Genomic DNA, 21,692 nt, shown 5'->3' with positions numbered 1-21,692 from the left:
TTATATTCATTCAGGTTCTGTATCGGATATTTTACAGAAAGCACTAATACCACAAATACCAAGGGATGTATGCCAATCAAAGTATAAGAACTACAATATAAGTAATTTGCTACTATGTGCTGGTTTTAAGGAAGGGGGTATAGATGCCTGTAAGGTATGTATTAACTTTGTTATTATCCAATTAGAATATTTGCCATTTATGCTATGAACAGTTTCCATACACTGTATTTAGAGTCAGTGGTTACATTGCTTTTACTTGAACTGAATGCATAGTTGTAAGATTTTTATTTAATAATATATATTTGATTAGTGATTTAAAATAGCTCCATTCTGTATTTTAATAAGATAATTATAGGCAGCTATTGCATATCTACATTTAAAGGGACTGCTATATGCCATGCCTACTCTGCTTTCCAACTATATTTGTTTCTGTATGTGTATGTCTTTTTGAACATAAAGGAATAAGCCTCTTTTTATCGTATACAAGTTGTTTTATGTATGGACAAAATCAGAAAAAAATATACAAGAACATATTGCTCATATAAAGAAGACATAGGTTCTTCCATCACTGTGAAGACAAATATTGTATAAAAGCCTGAATCAATGTTTCTGCTGAAATACATTCATAATGTCAAATGCTGGCAACATTGGCTCATAAAACATCAAATCAGGAAGATTAAATCAAATAAGCTTGACTGCAAACATATAATCTGTGCCCTGGAGACCCCCCACTACTTATATACCAACTCTGAGATCACAGTACAGAGGAGAAAAGACAAAAACCCGATCCTCATTGTACCACAACCCAGGAAAACACATTACTAGCGTCTGTACAACTGGTGATAAAGCCAGTCAAGGATATGTGATTCAGGCTTCCAGGTTTGATGTTTTATATATCAATGTTGCAAAGTAAGCAACAGAAGCAATGAGTAATTCTTTATTCTTCCAACGGTAAGCACTTATGTCTCTTCTTTACAATGAGACTTCTTCAGACAACACTTACATAAAAATGGCAAACTTATATACTATCAGCAGTTGATCACATGATCACATTCTTCACTAACAATGCTTTAGTAGTTAATGAAGATGTATTAAAGGGATGTTTGGCTCCACCATTAAATCCCTTTGTACGTAATGTGACATTGAATATAACATCGAGCTCTACAGTTAATCATGCGGAGATGTTTAAAGAACTTGAAAAAGAACTTTCCAAGTACAAAAGACTACAATGGGATAATCTCTTTTTTGAAACTAGCTTGAAAGACAAACGAGTACCTAAAGGTTCGAGAGTGAACAACTTACCAGCCGGAAAAGACTTGCCGAAAGAATTAGTAGATAAGTGGTTAGAGGTAAACCAAAGGGTGGGGTTACAATACATGGAAATACTGATGAATTGTAATAAGATAACCCTTGCCAGTACTTCTAACAAAATATGCGAAATCTTCAATAAATTAAAACAAGCGATATCAGCAGATAATTTAAGCACTAAGATGTGTGCTATACAAGAAAACCTTACAAAATTAAATGATTCATTAAGTCAGCGCAAACTCAAAAAATATGAAAGAGATTCAAGAGATTACCAAGAGGGAGATGCTTCAGCATATGGGCTGGAACTACAAAAGGAGATACATAACAACGTTATGCCTAGTAGTGAAATGTTAGCTTGCAGCGAAAATGGGGCAGTACGGAGATCTGAGCGGATAAACAAAAACACTCAGAATTTTACTGAAGTTTCAGGTAAAAGAAGTAATAAATATAAGAACGATGATCCTGCAGGAGCAACTAGTAATGCTATAGGTATAAACAATGTTAATACCATTAGTTAAAAGATTATAGAACCAGGAAGTAGTACTGCCTAGAATGACTGTAGGAGAAAAGGGCAGTTAATTCAGATTTATCAAAGGAAGGAAGGAGGCGAAAGAACTTGGGCCCAGGTTACATCAAAAGGGATTGCCTCTAACAATAAATGGTGCCAGAATCAAAATAAACAGCAACAAAAAAACAGGTTTGTGAGGAAGGGCCAGAACAGAGTGAATTGGAATTGCAGCAAGCAACAATGGAGGACTTAGGTACTGAGAGTTTCAAAATTGTGAATATTTCTAAATATGTGTTGTCTGAAGTTGAATGTCTGATTTTGGGTAAAAGTTGGAATTTTGTACCCACACAAAGAGCGAACAAATTGCAAACTGTCAATGAGCTTAGAAGTTATGTTAGAATGTTGGATTTTAAATGTTTTTTTAACAAAGATATGAATGATGTCAAAGATAAATTGCATTTTTATAAGCCAAACAGTTATAACCCACCATTACATAAAGATTCGAAAGTGTTTTTAAATCTGTGTGAAGCCCAACTGATAAAAATATTTGAGAAACAATCTGAATTTAAATATTATAACATGTCTAAGTTTGAAAAAGGAAGTTTTGATAGGCTTATTAGCAATAAGGATATTTTGTTTTTAAAGGCTGACAAAGGAGGTGCTATTGTGGCATTGGATACTGAAGATTATGAAACCAAAATGCTTGAGTTATTATCAGATGAATGTTTTTATAAGAAAACAAATATGACTAAAGTAAAACGGGGGTATAGAATGATAGAAGCCTGTATTGAGGAGTGGTTTGTAACAGGGAGAATTGAAGAAAAAAAATTAAAAAGTTTGAGTAACAGCAACCCTAAGTTAAGTAGGATCTTTGGTATTCCAAAGATCCACAAGAACTTAAATAATCCCCCTCTTAGACCTATAGTGTCGAGTGCAAATAGTAAAACAGAAGCACTGTCAGTTTATGTAGATAAGCATCTATAACAAGGAATACCCAAGCGTGGTACTTATATTAAAGACAGCTTTAATTTTCTAGCCAAAATTAGAGATTTAGAAGTAGAGCCAAGAGATATTATGGTAACATTAGATATAACGTCATTGTACACTATGATTCCCAATGTAGAGGGGATGGAAATAGTGAAGCTTGAATTTCTAAAATCAGTAGTCTTTTCTTCTAATACCATTAGTCTCCTTATGGAAATGATAGACATTGTATTGAGCTACAACTATATGATTTTCAAAGATGAAATATATTTGCAAACAAATGGAGTAGCTATGGGGGTGGCATTGGCCCCCAGTTATGCCATTGTGTTTATGCAAGAATGGGAACATATGCACATTTTGGATAGTGGCTTTAGAGACAATATATGCAAGATGTTCAGATTTATTGATGATGTTGTTATGGAGAGGTACAGAAAAAGATATGAGTGATTTTATTAGTTACATTAATAATGTGTACACCTATCTTAAAAGTTTACATATCAGAAAATTTATGAATTAATCACATTTTTGGATCTAGTGGTATTTAAAGAAGAAAACAGACTGTTAACTAAAATATATAAAAAAGAATTACAAAATAATATATACTTGCATTATACTAGTATGCATCGAGAACATACGAAATTGAATATAGTTAAAAGTTAAAGAGAATAAGTGATTTAACTATGAAAAATACTGATTTTGAAGAAGAAGCAAGTCAGTTATGTAATAAGATGTTAAAAATAGGATATCCAAAGTCTCACATAGATAAATTATGTGAGGATGAGAAGAGATCTAGATTAAATCAAAGCAATAAGAAAAGCAACTATAATAAATATGATACTAATGTTTCTATGGCTATACATAATAGTGTTGATTCTAAAGCTATAAAGGGTGTTATAATTCATAATTGGAGTATTTTCAGAACCAATGAGGAGTTGGTAAATAAAATTGGAAATGGGCCAAGATTCATTCAGAAAAGGGGTAAGAGTTTTAAAAATTATTTCCAGTCTAAATTCAATTGTTCTAAACAGACACATTCCAAATGTGGGATGGTCAAGTGTTTGAATTGCAATATGTGTAATTATTTATATGTTGATAGCAATCAGTATGTAGTGGGAAGGAATATTGTTAAAATTCCTGGTTTATTTAACTGCAAAGTGAAGAATGTAGTTTATCATATTATATGTTTGGAATGTGATGCATTATATGTAGGTAGAACTACAAGAGAATTATATTGTCGTATATATGAGCACAAATATGTTATTCAAGTTGAAGATGATAAAAATGCTATGAGTAAGCATTATAAAACCAAAAAATGCAAAGTTAATTTTAAATTTTTGTAATGTATTTAAAAAGAAAGGTTTTAAACATTAGTATATAGGGTATTTAACTGCTAGGCTAGATTATATTTATATTTATATTTATAGGAATTTGTGTGTTTTTAAATGTTTTAAAAACATTAATTAATTAGTTATGTGAAGAATGTGATCATGTGATCAGCTGCTGATAGTATATAAGTTTGTCATTTTTATGTAAGTGTTGTCTGAAGAAGTCTCGTTGTAAAGAAGTGGAGACGAAAGTGCTTACCGTTGGAAGAATAAAGGATTACTCGTTGCTTCTGTTGCCTTACTTTGTTTTGTGTTTGTGGAGTTAGAGTATTTGCTGCTTTTTAGAGTTATATATCAACATTGCCAGTGTTTAATATTATGAATGTATCCAAGTTATACTTTATAATGATTTGAAAAGCTTCTTCTTTCTAAGAGCGTGATGACAGTGTAATGACAAAATCAAAGAATACCACATGAAGCAGAAAAAGGTCTTTCTGTAATTCTGTCCTGAACACCCAACATTTTAATAACAAAACTACAGAAGGATATTGTCTAAAATGAATGTTTTTGTGGGGGATGTATGCCCCAGCATCATCATGTAAGAGTATGCCTCACCCCTTCATTCATCAATTTCCTCCAAATTGACTATTCACAGAAAATGCAAATGCTTGGCATTTGCATAAAAATCAACCAATTCCTTAATCCTATTTGTTGTCTTCAGAGACAGTCATCAGTGTGTTAGCACAGTGTTCAAATCAGTCAAATTTAGTGACGGCAAATATATATTCCAATTATAAAATTAATTCTACTATTTTAGGACACTATTTGGTGAATGTGTATGAAATATAATGGCATACTGAATATGGCAAATTTCAAATGTATTATAAAGTAGCATGATGCCACAATTAATGCCTGTTTTAAATTACACTATATTAATTTTGCATCCAAAACACAATCTATGAATAATAACTAGTAAAACAGCATCCCTCATTCTTCTGGCAGCAGTTCAAGTAAAAGATGATAACAGAAAAATCATATAATAGTAGACAAGATGCAAAAATATATGAATGATCTTAAAAAGAAATTCATGAAATCTTTGAAAGGTGAGCTTTAAATCAAATGGAAATCTAAAGCAACTATAAAATAAGAGATATTATTCTTGATAACATACATCTACAGTCCTTAATATTTTGTTTAAACTGTATATACATCTAAGAGTATTGTTGGAGTATTTCACAATGTTCACAAAATGATTACTTGTGAGCTCTTCTAAGTTCAACCATTACGTCTTAATATTTGGCCAGTGAAAACATAACTATAAACAAGCACTTTCAAATTAAATAAGTTCACTACAGTGCAAAAAATCTTGAACAAATCACCAGTCAGTAGTTTCACATATACATGCAACATAATAAAATACGGACATAAGAAACAGCAAAGAGGCATACATATTTTGTGTAATACACAGAATTACTTAAGAACAAAAGAGTTAACCATCAGTTTAAAAGGTTCATTTCTCAAAGATCTTAAACTTACTGTAAAACACGACCTCTACTTTCTATATTGTCATATAATTGGGAATGATACTGTTCAGCACAAGCATGCAAGTTTTGAGACATTCCTATTTAATAGCAATGCTACCAAAATATTGTAGAAAGACTGAAATTGGGCCAGCAACCTTTGACATCTTGTAATCAGCAAGACAAAAATCTTTTTGGAAGATGTGCAAATATAAGAAGGCTTGTAATCAGCCCCAATGTGCCCATATCCTAGATAAAAGGGAACATGGAAATCAATTTGGAACTCCACTTGCTTTGGAAGCCTGACCATCAGGCATATTCAGTAAGCTATGTGAATCAGTGTGTGCTGAAAGTGTATTAAAGCATACATGTCCCATGTACAACTCCAAAGTACTTCTGAGATGCACAAGTGTTACTGTCATCTCATCAGTGCATATATATCTACAGATGGCGAACTAAAACATATAGTCATTCCTTAAGTGGCAGACAGTGTTTATCAACATATACTGAAATAAAGAGAGAGCTATGGACAATGCAGGACTTGCACTGAAAGCAGAAGCACATATCAACAAATCAGAAACATGACCTTAAACAACAATGGTAATATTAAAGATAGCAACTGGATGGACACATTATATATATATCTATATATATATATATATATATATATATATATATCTATATCTATATATATATATATAGTTCAAGCACAAACATGAAATCCAGCACTCACTAATATATCAAACCTCATGGTAAATCCAAAGGAAGAAGGGCCAAGAACACTTAAATAAGTGTATAGAAAAACTTTTATTCCAGTAGAACAAACATTCTAGCAGCTTCTGTAGCAGACATTTGGCTCCAAATGCAGACCGGCGACCAGTTTTGCCCCCTGGCATCATCAGTGTGAAATTACAATACAGACCACCAGTATTTATATGTCATGGTCCCATTCAATTAAAGGTATACATCCTTTTTAAGTACACATTTCCTAATATGAAGCACATTTTCTGATAAAAACATCATATTCAAAAAATAAGACTCAACCTTATGCAATTAAATACATATAAATAAACCCAAAATTCTTGTTGTTCTATTATTTGATCCAAAAACTATTATATCTAGACAATTTGTGCATTTACTGTCAGCATATAATATCAAACTAAGGTTGAGAAAGAAAAACAGTGAAAATAACGAATGGACATCACCAGTGGTCATTAAGTCTGGGCTTATATAAGGTCCCCAACCTGACCATCCACATCCTTTCTTTTTTATCTAAAAGCTCATATTTGGTAATGTCTAATACTCTTATCCCCTTTCACTATATCAATCCCAACAAAAAGGAATTGTGCTGAAGTGTGTTCCATTTTGTGTTTATAAAGTACACTTCTCTGATGTTTTCAACTGATATCATTAAGGTCTACTGCAATTCCACTCTTCAGATTCCTGGAGGTCTGACCAATATAAAATGTTCCACATTGGCAGACCACCATATAATCTACCCAGCCAGTACGACACGTTATCAGATGTTTGATATCAAAAACTTTTGAAGTATTAATAGATGTGAATGACTTAGTCCGTGATACTACCCTACAGTACACACAATTCCCACAGGAATTACTGCCCCTAGGAGTGTGAATATATTCATTCTCTTGGGGCCAGTCGACCTTCTTATACCAAGAAAGTGACTCACCAATATTCTTCCCTTTTCTGTAACTATAATTGCATCTAGAATCTAAACATTGGTCAAAAAATGGATCAGATTTTAGAATTTCCCAATATTTGGCAATAACTTCCCTGATTTTAAAAATATTTGTGCCATAATTTATGACAAATCTAAGTTTGGAGTCAGTACTATCTCCTGTTGTATTTATATCAGTCTGTAAAAAATCTGCATTTCTATTTCTCAAGAAGTTATGTCTAACATAACTAGATGTCTTGATTTGTTCTTTCACAATATTATTTTTATGATAACCTCTTCTAATAAATCTGTTACCCATATCTTTTAATTCAAGTTTTATCCATCATCTTCACTGCAAATACGCCTAAGTCTTTGAAATTGTGACTTGGGTATGTTGGCAGTGATGTGCTTTGGATGGCAACTACTGGCTTCTAGAATAACATTCTTAGTAAATGGTTTTCTATATAAACTGGTAATCATACAACCATTTGTTTTCTTGCTTATCTTAACATCTAAGAAATCAGTACTGTTTTTTTCTATTCTACCAGTAAACACAAGTCCAAACTCATTTGAATTCAAATAATTAACACATTTTGACCACTTAGTAATAGTTCCTGCCCAAATGCCCAGCAATCATCCAGGTAGAGACACCACATTATTAGATCTTCTTTGAATGAATTTGTATCACTATAAATTAGCTGCCACTCTACATACCCCAAGAAGAGGTCAGCATAAATTGGTACAAATGTAGTGCCCATGGCAGTTCCCTTCATCTGTAGATAACAGTCATCACAAAAGTAAAACACATTAAGTTCTAATATAAATTTTACAAAGGTGATCAAAAAATCAACATGTGCTGGTGAATACATATCATAAGCTTCCAGCCAGTGTTTCAAAACTCGAATACCCTCAGTATGTGGGATATTCATATACAAGGACAAGAATTGGGGCTCACTTGTTAATCATTCAAATATATATATATATATATATATATATATATATATATACATATATATACATATATATATATATACATACACACACATACAAAAAACACACATATATGTGTGTGTGTGTGTGTGTGTGTGTGTGTGTGTGTGTGTGTGTGTGTGTGTGTGTGTGTGTGTATATATATATATATATATATATATATATATATATTATCTGATGAAGTCTGAGGAATACTTGGATGAAAATGCTGTGTTTTTTTATTTTTGCGTTAAGTGCAATAAATTTAAGAGGTTATTCACAGCTTCGAGTGGTGGAGTGCTTCTTACTGCTGTCCGTTCTTTTTGGTTTTGGTTATTTTTGGACAACAGTTCCTCATGTTCATTTTTTGTGCTATAACAGTAACTCACCTGTGCTCCCTCCCACCAACAAAAGAACAGTCTATCTTTGTTTGTACCATAACTGTGACTCAGCTATGCCCCCCCCAAGAGAACATGAACACGACACAATTTGCTAACAAACCCTCTTTGAAATGCTAAAAATCCTATCAAAGCAACTGTCCATGAAGCATTTGTACATATTTAGCACACAGCATTCCATTTTCATGTATTGGCAGTTATGTATACCTCTGTAATGGCTTGGAAAGCATGCCCATGCCTTCAGTACACTTCTAACTAATGCATATAGACAAACGTGTAAACGCCTATGCTTCAGATATTTCTTAAATAAATTCCAGCATATGTAGTATGTAGCTGACCAAATGGAAGCTTACCTTCTGAAGTGCAGTACTTCTCTGCACAGATATATCCTGATGAAATACCATTACATGCAGTGTTTCCAACATAAGCAAGTGTCCCCACCATCAGTATTGGCAGTCATGTATACCTCTGAAATGGCTTGGCAAACATACCCACACCTTCAATACACTTCTAACTAATGCATATAGACAAACATGTAAACGTCTATGCTTCAGATACTTCTTAAATAAATTCCAGCATATGCAGTATGTAGCTGACCAAATGGAAGCTTACCTTCTGAAGTGCAGTACTTTTCTGTACAGATATATCCTGATGAAATAGCATTACATGCAGTGTTTCCAACATAAGCAAGTGTCCTCACCATCAGTTTGTCTAGCTACACAGTTGGATTTCTGTGGTGTCGATTCAGGGCTGTCAGCACATTGAAGATGCAAATAAGGTGTAAACTCATCAGAATTGCTGAATCTCAAAAAAATGGATCTGTATAGGGATGTAAACATAATGCAGCTACTACCTCAGTGTTTGGTTTTAATGGTTTGTAACTGTGAGTGATTAATGCTTGGGAGAAGGAAATCACAACAGCACTGTAGGCTGCCTTACTTCCAGTAGGTGTGTCAGGTCACATCTACAAAGTGTTAGATGTAAGGTTGGAAATGTAAGTAAGCAGCACACAAGTCACAGGTTGCGTTCCTTCACATCCAACCTGCCCTTCATTTTTTGGCAACTGGATATGATATTATTTCCACTTAATATTCTCACACATTTAAGGCCAATGATATAGAATTGCTTACACACAGCATGTCTGAGATTACTGCTCAGATACATGAAGAATGGCCAACAAACACAGAAATGTAAGATAGAGCTGTATATTTGCAAGCAATAATCATGACCGGTTGTGTGATCACTAGGTACGCTACATCCAAAACTACTAAATATACAAATGTTGCAGTTGGTTGTGTGCATATTGAGTTATGTTCCTTACTGCAAAGTTATCTGTGTGGCAAAGAGGGATAAGGGAGCTATCCTGTGTTCTGAAGTTGCATTGGAGTTAGAGTTCAAATCCTGACCTATGTAGTATCTCATGTGTACTAAAATTTTCTAGCGTGTATGTCATAGATTGCTTTTCCTCATTTCAGCTACCTGTCCCTGTTCTTTCTTTTTATCTTTTAGTTGGCCAGTGTTTGTGTAATGTGCCTCATAGTGCAAACAGGGGAAATGGAAAAAAAATGAATACCAGGTTTGGCTGTGCTTATCTGGTTTGTGTGAAGCACAGCAGTGTGCAAACTGGACAGCTGGCCCACTCAAGAAGCAGACAGGACCAAGACAGCCAAAAATAGAACCCAGATGCATTCAGTTAATACTGTTGGACATTGCAAAAACCCAATAATCCTGATGTGTCATGGTTAACAGCAAGACCATAAGAATGATTAGTAAAATAGGAAATGTCATTAATTAGTCCTGTGGCAGCATGTGTTAAGTGTAGGGCTAGAATACAGATGGTTCTGGATTCTAGTACAGGATGTGCAACTTTTGTTTTAATTTTGTGACATTGCAGTTTATAGCAATGAAATACAATGCAGACAAGCATTTCCCAACCTTCTTTTGGCAACAGGTGTAAATGTAAGACTATCACACATATGGTCCTGGGTTTGAATACAGCATATACCAAACACTTTAACTGCTGTTCCACTTCCCATTATAGACACTCCCACTTGTAATACTTGACATGTTGTAGCTGATATTAATTATATGTATGAGGGCTGAGACACTAGTTTTGTGTCAGTTATGTATTAATTTATCTATGTATTTTATCACATTTATTCTCAAATGTATGACTGTGGGTATATTGTGTACTATATTCCTATAAATATATTTCTGCAATCTGGACTGTCATGGCCTTCTCATTTGTCCAACACACACACACAACTGCCTATGCATCCAACAGCTTTGCTTGTGACTGTTTTGCACTGCTTAAAACTGCACAAACATGGTGCTTGGAGGTGTGCACTTACAAGCATCGTGTCTGTGCAATGGTAAGAGGAGCACAACATTTTTAAACAGTGTGCATTCTCCAAGTAAATGCAGTAACTAGAATTGGCAGGAAACCATCGCTCTGCATTGCACTTGATCCATGATAGACATGGCAGGTGTTTCTGGAGAAGGTGTCAGATTTAGGGCACAGGATTTTTGTTGGACTCGTGGTTAAACATCACAGTGCCGGGTTTCTGCAGGGAGACTAATCTGGCTCCCAGTATAAGTTGGAAGGTTGGGCTAGTTTAGCCCGGGCTGTAACCAGTACAACTGGTTCTGTGTACTGGTGACCAATGTAGGCATCACTATAATGACCTACAACAGAGGAAGAGGGATACCCTCAATGCTTAGATTGAGGAATTTAGGATTGCGGACATCCCACAACTGTGTAAGCATCAACTACAGAGAGTACTTCCAAGACTTAAAAGCTGAATTTAGGCAAGACTGGTATTCATAATGGTTTTCTGTTTTGTTCTGTTTTTCCCTAGCCCCTATGGACTGGAAGGTCAATGTAAGAACACATGGGGCTAGACTGGCAAGGTTGAGGGAAGCATGTAGTATATATGCAGCAAAAAAGTAGTGTTATTTTAGCATTAAAGGTTAAAGATAGCTTTTTTGGTATTTTAGAGTTGTATCAAATTGAGCATGCATATCTCAACCGTAAAAGTAAGTATGCATGCATTAATCTGTAGCACAAACCAAAAGTACAATATTAGACTTTAGTCAGAAGTTGTGAGTTCAAAGATCACGTCCCAACTATACAATACTGTTAAATCTTCAATTATGTGTAACTTAAAGGTTTAAAGAAAAAGCTCTACGCCAGTGGTGCATATGCCCTGCTGTAAACTGTAATCTGTATAATTGAAACCCGCATATGTGCAATATATGTACATATCAAGAAGTACTTGCTGCAGTCTGTAATATAGTGTGTATCTGTTATGAGTTGGTAGTCCTGAAAGTAAAAGATATCTGTTAGGTGGTTATAGTCTTAAATGCAAAGGTTAAGATAGCAGAGTCAAATAATAGTATTAATGCATTGTATGTCACGTACGAAGGTACTGATCTTATCTCTTTTTTGTCTCACCACAACCCTTTTCTCTATTATATTTTATGTTTTACTTTTTGTTGCATTTTATTACATATCACCAAAATGTGTCCATGTCTTCCAAGTGTACTGCATCATTAAATGCTCCACAGCACAGTGGGGTAGGCCTGCCCCACAGGATCCAACTGCCCCCCCGGCACCAGCTCCAGTACCATTGTCCAGCACATCTGTGAGCCAACCTGGCAGCAACACCTCTGCTGCCTCTGCACTACCTGCCCCTCAGGTAGTCCTGCCCTGGAGGCCAGTCCTGTGGTACCCTCTGGGAGCAGTACCACAGATGGTGATTTTATCACCTGCACTGAGATGCCAGGGATGGTGCATTGGGTTGTGCATCAGACTGTTAGTGCACACCTATGCCGGCTGGAGACACTGCTCTCATTCATTTTACTTATTATTAGTAGTAGGAGAAGGAGACATTAAGTGCTCCAGCCAGTGGCGGAGTGAGGTACAGTGATCACAGTCCAGTGGGTAAGGACTAGATTCTCACTGTCATCCAGCTTGACGACCATGGTTTCTGGATGCCCCACACTCACCCCAATCATGGTGTCCCCCAACCTTTTGCATCCATCACCATCCCTGTCTCTTGTTTTGTTTGTCTTGTTTGTCTGCAATTGATTTCTCTCTACCCAACTGACCTGACATAGACATTGGTATGTCCCTTCCCCAACATTCCTCTATCTCTCTCTCAAAAAAAAAAATAGGCACCTATCCTACAAAAAAACAAAAAAAATTATCCCATACATAGCTCTGCATTTCACACGTGTCATCTTGGCACACTTGATTTGGTACAGTTGGCTATATAACATGATGATGTTGTGGTCACCCTTCTCTTTGCAGGTGACAGTCCAAATTCAGTTAATATTTTGCACATATGTTCACATTACACTGTTAAAGAAATGGAAAGTTATAGCTCTTTTCTAACTTCCATTTATACATTGTCCTGCTTTTCCCTTGTTCTTCCCAGTGCTTGCTCCCCATTTCACCACTGTCCTAGATTCTCTATTTCTTTTCTTTAATGCATTATTCTGCAATGGTTTGCATCATGCACCAATGCTTAGCAACAGTAATGTGGAAGTAGTTAAAAGTATTACAGACAGCTGTATTTGAACCCAGTAACATCTGGCACCAGTAAGGAATGTATTACTTTATTAACTGCATTAACGTGTGCTGCCACAGAGTCATTTAAGTAGCAGATGTATTCCATAGACTCAGTATTAACTGTGAAACTTTGTTCTTCCCTCTGCTTGTTCCCCATTTCATCACTTTCCTATCTACCTCATTTTAACACCTTTAATCTAGTCAAAAAGTAGAATCATACACAACACACATAAGAAGCAATAAAAACAATGGATCCCTTCACTTTTTGGGCTCCATGTTTTTGAGGAGGTGCGCATCACTGACCAATACCCAGTGATGGTGAGTGCTGGCAAAATGCTGCAGTTATCACCACGCAGTACCACTTAATCCCATTGCAGTATGCCAACACACAGCAACACATCTTGTATAAACAATCCATGTCATTGCATTATCATTCTGTAATGAAATGTATTTTAACGTATTAAATACACCTGTACTCGAACCCGGTTACAGCAGGACCAAAAAAGGAATATATCAATGCATTAACACATGCTGCCACAGAGTCAGTTAAGCAGCAGGTGTATTTCATAGCCTCAATACTAACTGTCAGGCTTTAACAATGCAGCTCGCATTTGTGCACTTTGCTAACAGCTGTGCAAACCTGCAGCTCACCTTGCTATGGAAATGCTTATATTATGCAGTATTACTGTTGTTTACTGTCCATTTCCTGTGTATGACATAAAATTACATGTGTAAACATTATAAACGGAGGGTCCTATCTAACAAAATGTCACATATTTACAGTACATCCATCTGTTGTCACCCCCCCCCCCCAAGCACTGCAACCCTGGTGTCTCAGTCATTTTTCTACATATTTATCAACCACAATACAAAATGTAATATCAAATGTTGTGTGATATGCAATGCACATCAATTTAGTAACATGCAGAACTACAGCCATTGATCCACATGCCTATAAACACTTATCTGCAAGGCTAGGGAAGGAATCAGCATGGACCATATCCTCAGGGACATTGTTGATCTTCAACACACTTGACTCTATCAATTTTGTTTTTGTCAAGAGTAGATCTTGCTTACTGAATCTTGTGTACTTCTTGGATACTGACTCCACAGATGTAGATGAAGGATAACATGATATACTACCTATGCTGACTTATCTAAGACCTTTGACACTATCCCCCATTCATGTGTTATAATGATGATCTCCCATGTGGGAATTAAGCCATACAGTAGTAGAGGGATAGGCAACTGGCTCACTGACATAACACATGCTCTCAGAGTTGGGTAATGCACCTCCACTAGTAGCCAATTGCCATTAGAATACCACACAGATCTGTGCTAGGCCCTCAACTGTTTGCAAACAGGTCTATATTACATTATCAAAAGTTGATTTCACTGAATGCTCACATGAGTGAAAACGCTGGAAATCGAACTTCTTATTGTGGGGGACTGCACCCCCCACCCCCGCTAACTATATATTCCAACTTCAAGATCGCACTACAGTGAGGAAAGGGCAAATATCCCACTCCTCACTGTACCTTGACCCCACAAACATCCTTTCAGTTTCCAGCATTTTCACTCATGTGAGTGTTTGCTGAAATCAACTTTCGATAATGTAATATAGACTCTTGCAAACTACTTCCCTGAAGCACAACAATGGTAGATGGCCGGTGGTTTACCAAGTTTGCAGATGACTGTTAACTGGATGCACTAATATAGAGTCCCACAATGACGGTAACATATTACAGAAGGAGCTGCCACACACAAATGATTGGTGCCAGACTCACAGACTGAACCTTAGAGTATACAATGGCTCATTATCCTCTTTGAAAATGAAGTACCCCTGCTAATTATGATATACATAGCACCCCTCTAAGCTACACCACAGTGTAGTGATACTTGGGAACACATGTTGATAGCAATCTACACTTTCATCCTTATGTGTCCATAGTGGTGACACACAAATTCTGCATTGCTCACATCATACATATTGACATCGCATCCAAGACCAGGGTGGTCATACCTCTGCTACACTCTACCCTTATCAGACCGTTAATTGAGTACAATGCTCCCTTTAGTCTGTACCTCACCAGACATCTGCAAGCAACTGGGAAAAAAACAGGGTTGTGCCTGGGAGACTCAATTCCTTCATACATGGCATACATGGAAAGACTGAAAGGTCTGTCAGTGTACACTGTATCATGCAGGCTGCTGAGAGGTGACCTATGCCTGCCCTACAGAGCAGTCTCAGACCCTGCATTACTGGAAATGCTGCACATCTGCAAATCAAATGCGACAAGACTAACTTGGCTAAGGGTTCTCAATCTAGCCTGTGGCACAAACTGAACATACTAGGGAGACAGATATATCCCCAATGACTCACACTCCTGTGTAATAGGCTTCCACTCCATGTGCATCATTGCTCCTCAATGACCCTGTTTAAGTGCAACCTTGAGTGCTGGTTGGGAGATTGTAAAGTCAGCTCTGGGGTGGCACCTATGTCCCTCATGGACAGGGCCAGCTAGTGCTGCTCACATAATTTATCTGCTAACAATGACCATCCAACTATGGTCAATAAGGGTACTTGTGTTTTTACACAACTAGGCTTCTAAACACTATAGGGCCATAAGGCTAGTAGCCTACTATGTACATATGAAGCTATGAGCCTATGCAGGTCTCCCAACATTTTGTCTCCCATGTGGCCTGCTAATGTCATCCACTACAAGTTGACCTGCAGCCATATAAAAGTCAGACTTGTGTCATGGCACTTGTGTAAAGTACTGAGTTTTGTAGTCTGTGCACTTAGGTAGGGATTCTCTTCTTACTGCAGTCAAATGCGTGTGTGAACTGTTGCTTGACATTATAGAGAGTATTTTACACCAGCATGTGGGACACTGTCAACTTCTCCTCAACAGACACTGCCAATGTCATCAGCTACATCACATTTTTGGATATGCAATACTCCCACCAGGGCAGGGTCATAGACTTGCTTTAAGGTCAGGCAGAAGTCACCTCATCCTATACAATAAAGATTGCAGTGACATGGATTTTAATCTATGCCCATGCATCATGGCATGGTTTGTAGACCCTGTATTGCCCTGTGGTCTCTCCAGCTGCTACATGTGTCTGCTATGGCACATGTAAAAAAGAGCATTATACTCTGTTAGTACTGTAATGCAGTTTTACTACAGTGCTGTCATACAATCCTAAGATCTGAATATGATGGCATGACTTATGATATGCACAACATAGGCTTTCAATAGCAGTGTGGTCACTTGATAGTCCGAGTTTACAATGCTATCTACATGTGTTCCCAGTGGTTCCATCAATGGGTTTCTGCATAGCAGGACTGTTGTCATTACTGTGATTAACACTGGACTCCACTTTTCAGAAGGACAACATTACAAACATACATTTCTGCATTTATTCGTACATTGTGTGCCTTTGTCACCATTCAGTTGTGTGCCTTAGCTCCTCCTGTACTATGTTATCACCATATGCATACAATATGCAAGAATCAGCAAACTTGGTAAGCCATAAGACATATACTTTAGCCTGAACTTTTGAGAAATACAGTTCAAACAGTGAAGGGCTAAGTACAAATCCCTGGGGTTTTCCAATGGTGACAGCTTTACTGGTAGAGGATGATTCACCAACTTTCACATGATGTGTTCTGTCAGTGAGCCAATTAGCTACCCATCAACTGGCATAAGGTTTAATCCTCAGCGTGGGGTTTTCTCAATGATACTTGCATGAGTGAGTGTGTCAAAACCACAGGCCAGATCACAGTAGGCAGTATACACTGTCTTACCTTCATCCAGGCCTATTATTCAGAATCAGTGGGCTGTGACAACATCACAGATCACCTACGGGCATGACTCAGCCCGTATACCTTCCTGAGATGGTTGAGTACACAGTCCAACACACCCTTCACATGGCCTATGTTCCCATACAAGGGTGGGCATCAACATGCATTCACCTGATGCATGCATGTATAGAGACATCCTGACTCTCTTCGACTGTGAGGTAGACAAACATGTCATCATGGACCTCTTCTACATGTACACTAGTAATATTCCAGGTGTGTGCAACAGACAGATGTCCTCAAAGAGGTTATCGAGGGCATTCATGATGCTAACAGTATCATCTTGTGGAATTTGGACAGGTCAAGGCATTTGACACAAATCCACACTGAGGTATTCAATCAACACTGTCATATGTGGCCATAAACAGCTATGCCAACAAATAGATAGACAGGGTCTATTTTACATCACTGAATGCTTAGAAAAGCGAACGGTGATTAATCGACCCTATGTAAGCAAAAGCTTACAATGTCGAACTGTCAGAACAGCATTTAAAATCGCTGTCCAAAAAAAAAAAAAAAAAAGGAAAACACTTTAAAACATTACATTAAGTGGGGGGCTTAACCCCCACCCCCCAATGTGGGTGTCTGTGCCCCCCATCCACCCTCTACTTAAATATACCAACTCCGAGACCACACTACAGTGCTGAAAATGGCAAAGTAACGAAGCAGCCAAGCGAATTCTTTCCCAGGGAAAGAATTCACTTAAAAGCAGCTTCGATATTTTGCCTTTTCAGTCTTTTATGTTCGACCAAGATGCATTCGAAAGAATGCATCTTCAGTCTTGTAATAGGAACCCAATAGACCAGTGTATGACATACGTGGCATCTCACTATGTTAAAATGTGTGTTGTGACATATATCTTAGGTCCAGTAATCAGGATGGTACATCAGGGGTGTCTGTTAGGTCCTTTCCTGCCCATTAGTTAAGTGATGGGCACGACAGATGACATACACATACTGTGTCCAAACAGCTGCCTGAAGGGCTACAGCTTGTTGGCTATCATTGGCACCAACTGTGATATTAGTATAATATAGATAGCATCAACACATACCAAAAACTGCTGCTACAGCCATGACAACACCTGCATTGATAAGAAACATGGAGAGATTTGTTGTATCAGGAAACAAATACGCTACCCAAGTATAATGTGGGTATCCCACCCTATAATCACACCAATAGGTATGTGACCTGTGCCCTGGGGTGGAGGGGAAGTGGTACACCTACCAGCATGTGGTCACATTGCTGACTACTCCCTTGAATATAATACAAGTACTGGGTATCTGAACAACATGTACATCAGAGGCATAATAACTTCATAGCTCCCAGCCTTTATCACACCAATAACTGTGTACAATGGACCATTCTTCATGTACCTCCTGACACATCTTCCAGTGATGTGTAGCTGAAGTGTACCACCTTTGTCACAGTGTGCCCTCATACAACTTATTGGTCATACATAGGTTATCTTCCTGTGAAATATACATAACTGTCTGATGGTGCAGAACACCAATCTAGTTGTTACACCAGATGCATGTTTCCTACCTGTTCTGCTTATGCACACATGGCATACATAGGTGTTTCACAACATTAATGGCATGTGTCCCTTCCATGACAGTGTGGCTTGTGCCATATATGTATATGACATGCACTCCAGTCACCTAGCCTGTATTGATCATTATGTCACATACAAGTATAGCAGTGTCCCTCCTAACACCTCCAGCAGATGTTACTGTGCCAAGACAGTGTGCGTGATTATTCTCATAGAGTGTGGATGTATCATAATAGTTGTACAAGTGTGTTTGTGCAGAATCATCTCTGATCACTGTAAATCACATATGTTATGTCAGAGGCATGGGATTAGTGGTGGTATTATTCTCATATTGTCCATGATTGTGGCTGGGTCTTGTAATGTTTTCTATGATCCTTTACCTGTGGCCATCTTACTGGAGACCTCTGCTGAGAGTGCACTCATATTCAGGCACATCAGTTTGCACAGCTTAACAATACGCACCCTTCCCCTGATTGTTTGTCAGGTCCCCGATAGATGTCCTCTGCATTATTCATGTAAGAATGCTTATCTTACATACACATCCTCCCCATTTTTATGTCATCATTTGTGACAGTCACAGCCTGATAGATGTCCTCTGCATTATTCATGTAAGGATGCTTATCTTACACACACATCCTCCCCATTTTTATGTCATCATGTGTGACAGTCACAGCCTGATAGATGTCCTCTGCATTATTCATGTAAGGATGCTTATCTTACACACACATCCTCCCCATTTTTATGTCATGTGTGACAGTCACACACAAAACATTTTCACTGTACAGTCTGTACTGTACCATATAGATATGTGCTTAGAGTTGCTGCTACAAACATCTTCTATTGACATGCCTCCTCTGCTCTACATGAGGCAGTTTCACCTGTCTTCCTTTCCTGTGCTCATTCCTGCAAGTCATCTGTGTGTCCCTGTTCAATACACACACTTCTCCTGAGTGATCATTTTACATGGCAGTCCATGTCCTGTTACAGATCATTAACACAGCTTCAGTACAGAATGCCTGGAATGGGATATCACAATACTCTGCTGTGCAGGTACACTGTCCTGTATTTTGTTTGGACTACATACTTCACATTCATACCTCTCAACTATCCAGATATTCCCAGGATATCCAGATGTTTTCCTTATCAAATATGTGGCTTTTTGCCATATCACTGGGATGATCTCTGGATTGATGTGACTCGATATTACATACATTTGAATGCATACCTCTCAACTGTCATGATCCGTGCAAAATGTCCAGTTTTTGTCTCATATTTATTATCTTTTCCTCATGACACTTTTTTCCTGGCAAATCATTGGGATGTCATTGCAGAGTGAATTCAGAAAGTAATGACTGATATTTGAGTTTCAAACTTCATGCTAATGTACAGCCCATTTATTCTATCAACTTCCTATATTTGGAATTGCAAAGTTAAAAATCTGTCCCTATTTCTAGGCCTTTATTCCCCCCAATTTTATGGCTTTTTCCACATTTTTCTTTCGATTAGGTTATGAGTGTTACATTGTAACACATTGCTATGTGACACCTATGTCATATATATATCCCTATTTCTGGTTATTTGTCCCCTCATTGCATTGATCTTTGTGCAGATTTGCTGCACTAACAGAATGACTACTATTTGTGAAGCCCTGGTGATCATTGTGGAATTTTGAGCAAATCCGCAGACCGTAGGTACACTGCTTTACATGGAATTGATATCCACATGTACTTACAATGTTTCACTGCCAGGAACACTGTTGCAAGCCATGAAACCTAGCTTAGGTGCACTGCACCTCATTAATATTCATTGCACACTACCACACACTGCGCAGCATCTTGCTAAGATGCTAACTCCATGCGAGAAGCCTACACTGAGTTTATTGAATTCTGGGGTGAATCTAAAAAAAAAAAAAAACTAAAAGAAAAACAATTACTTTTTTTTGCAAGTGTGCAAGACCCCATGCATCCCCCACACCACCTGCTACTTATATATGTATATATACCAACTCTGAGATCACATCCCAGTGGGAAAAGGACAAATTCCAAGTCCCAAGTATACCATAATCTTGCCCAACCAAATAACGGCAAAGTTTGAAAAGACAATTATCATACTATTTTGCTGGTATTTCAAGATCTTGAACTTTTGATAGTTTGAGTGCTTGACAGTGACAGGAACCTATATATAATATATGTGTACATGTGTGTTTTTGTGTGTGTTTGTGTGTGTGTGTGTGTGTGTGTGTGTGTGTGTGTGTGTGTGTGTGTGTCTGTTACTTAGATCTGGGAGTTGAGGCAGGAGTCAACACTGAACATGCTAATCGGCCCTGAAATGAGTTACATCATTAGTGTCACATTTGCGAACCTCTTGAGGACCACCTGGAGCTTTTCATTTGAATCCAGAAAGCCTTCCCATTTTCTCCAAAATGATCATCTAGTTCTTTCTACAATATTTTGACTCTTAAATGAAATAGAAACACTTACCTGTGAGCCACATGTAGCATCACCAAGCACAGCTTTGATTACGGCTGTGTAATACTCAGAGAATGCTGTCGGGGAGGGATCTCTTGTACCCTAATCAAATGTAGCATCTCCTACAGATGATGCCAGGACTGCTCAGGCCATGTTTGCCACACCAGAAATAACCCAGGAAAATTCTTTTTAAGCATTTTTCCACTGCACTTAAAGTTGTTTTGCTTTTTCCTGATTTGAATCTGTTTTGCCTGCATTTCACCCCAGTTAAATCAATGTTTTCACTGCTTATAATTACCTTGTCTCTGACCTAGTATTGCAGCCATCTTGAGAAATTATTGGTTGTTGCAGAGGCAGTACACATAGCAACGTAGTAACTAGTAAACCTTATAGCTGCTTTTCATTGGTCTTTGACTTTTTTACTTTTTGATATTTACTGACATCACCTGAGCCCTCCTGTTGTCTTTTAAGACTCCATAGAATTGTCTTTGTCTGCTTTAACCTGAGAATTTGGAAAGTTGTTCTGAATGTTTGTTTTATCAGAATT

The 21,692-nt window shown here is 37.4% G+C and overlaps 1 protein-coding gene across 3 annotated transcripts in view; it reads left to right on the top strand.

Annotated features, from left to right (window-relative positions):
• Positions 1-21,692, top strand: part of LOC122794259 (plasma kallikrein-like) — a 943,559-nt gene that overhangs the window by 860,396 nt on the left and 61,471 nt on the right. For all 3 annotated transcript variants that reach the window (XM_044062509.1, XM_044062510.1, XM_044062511.1), the window contains exon 14: positions 15-154. In XM_044062509.1, coding sequence (XP_043918444.1) covers positions 15-154 — 140 coding nt within the window. The remainder of the gene's footprint in view (positions 1-14; positions 155-21,692) is intronic.

The sequence above is a fragment of the Protopterus annectens genome, chromosome 2.part1 (assembly GCF_019279795.1).
Source record: "Protopterus annectens isolate FY-2018-M chromosome 2.part1, PAN1.0, whole genome shotgun sequence".
Taxonomy (NCBI): Eukaryota; Metazoa; Chordata; order Ceratodontiformes; family Protopteridae; genus Protopterus; species Protopterus annectens.
The sequence above is the reverse complement of the archived record's forward strand: the minus strand, read 5'-3'. Positions and strand labels throughout refer to the sequence as shown.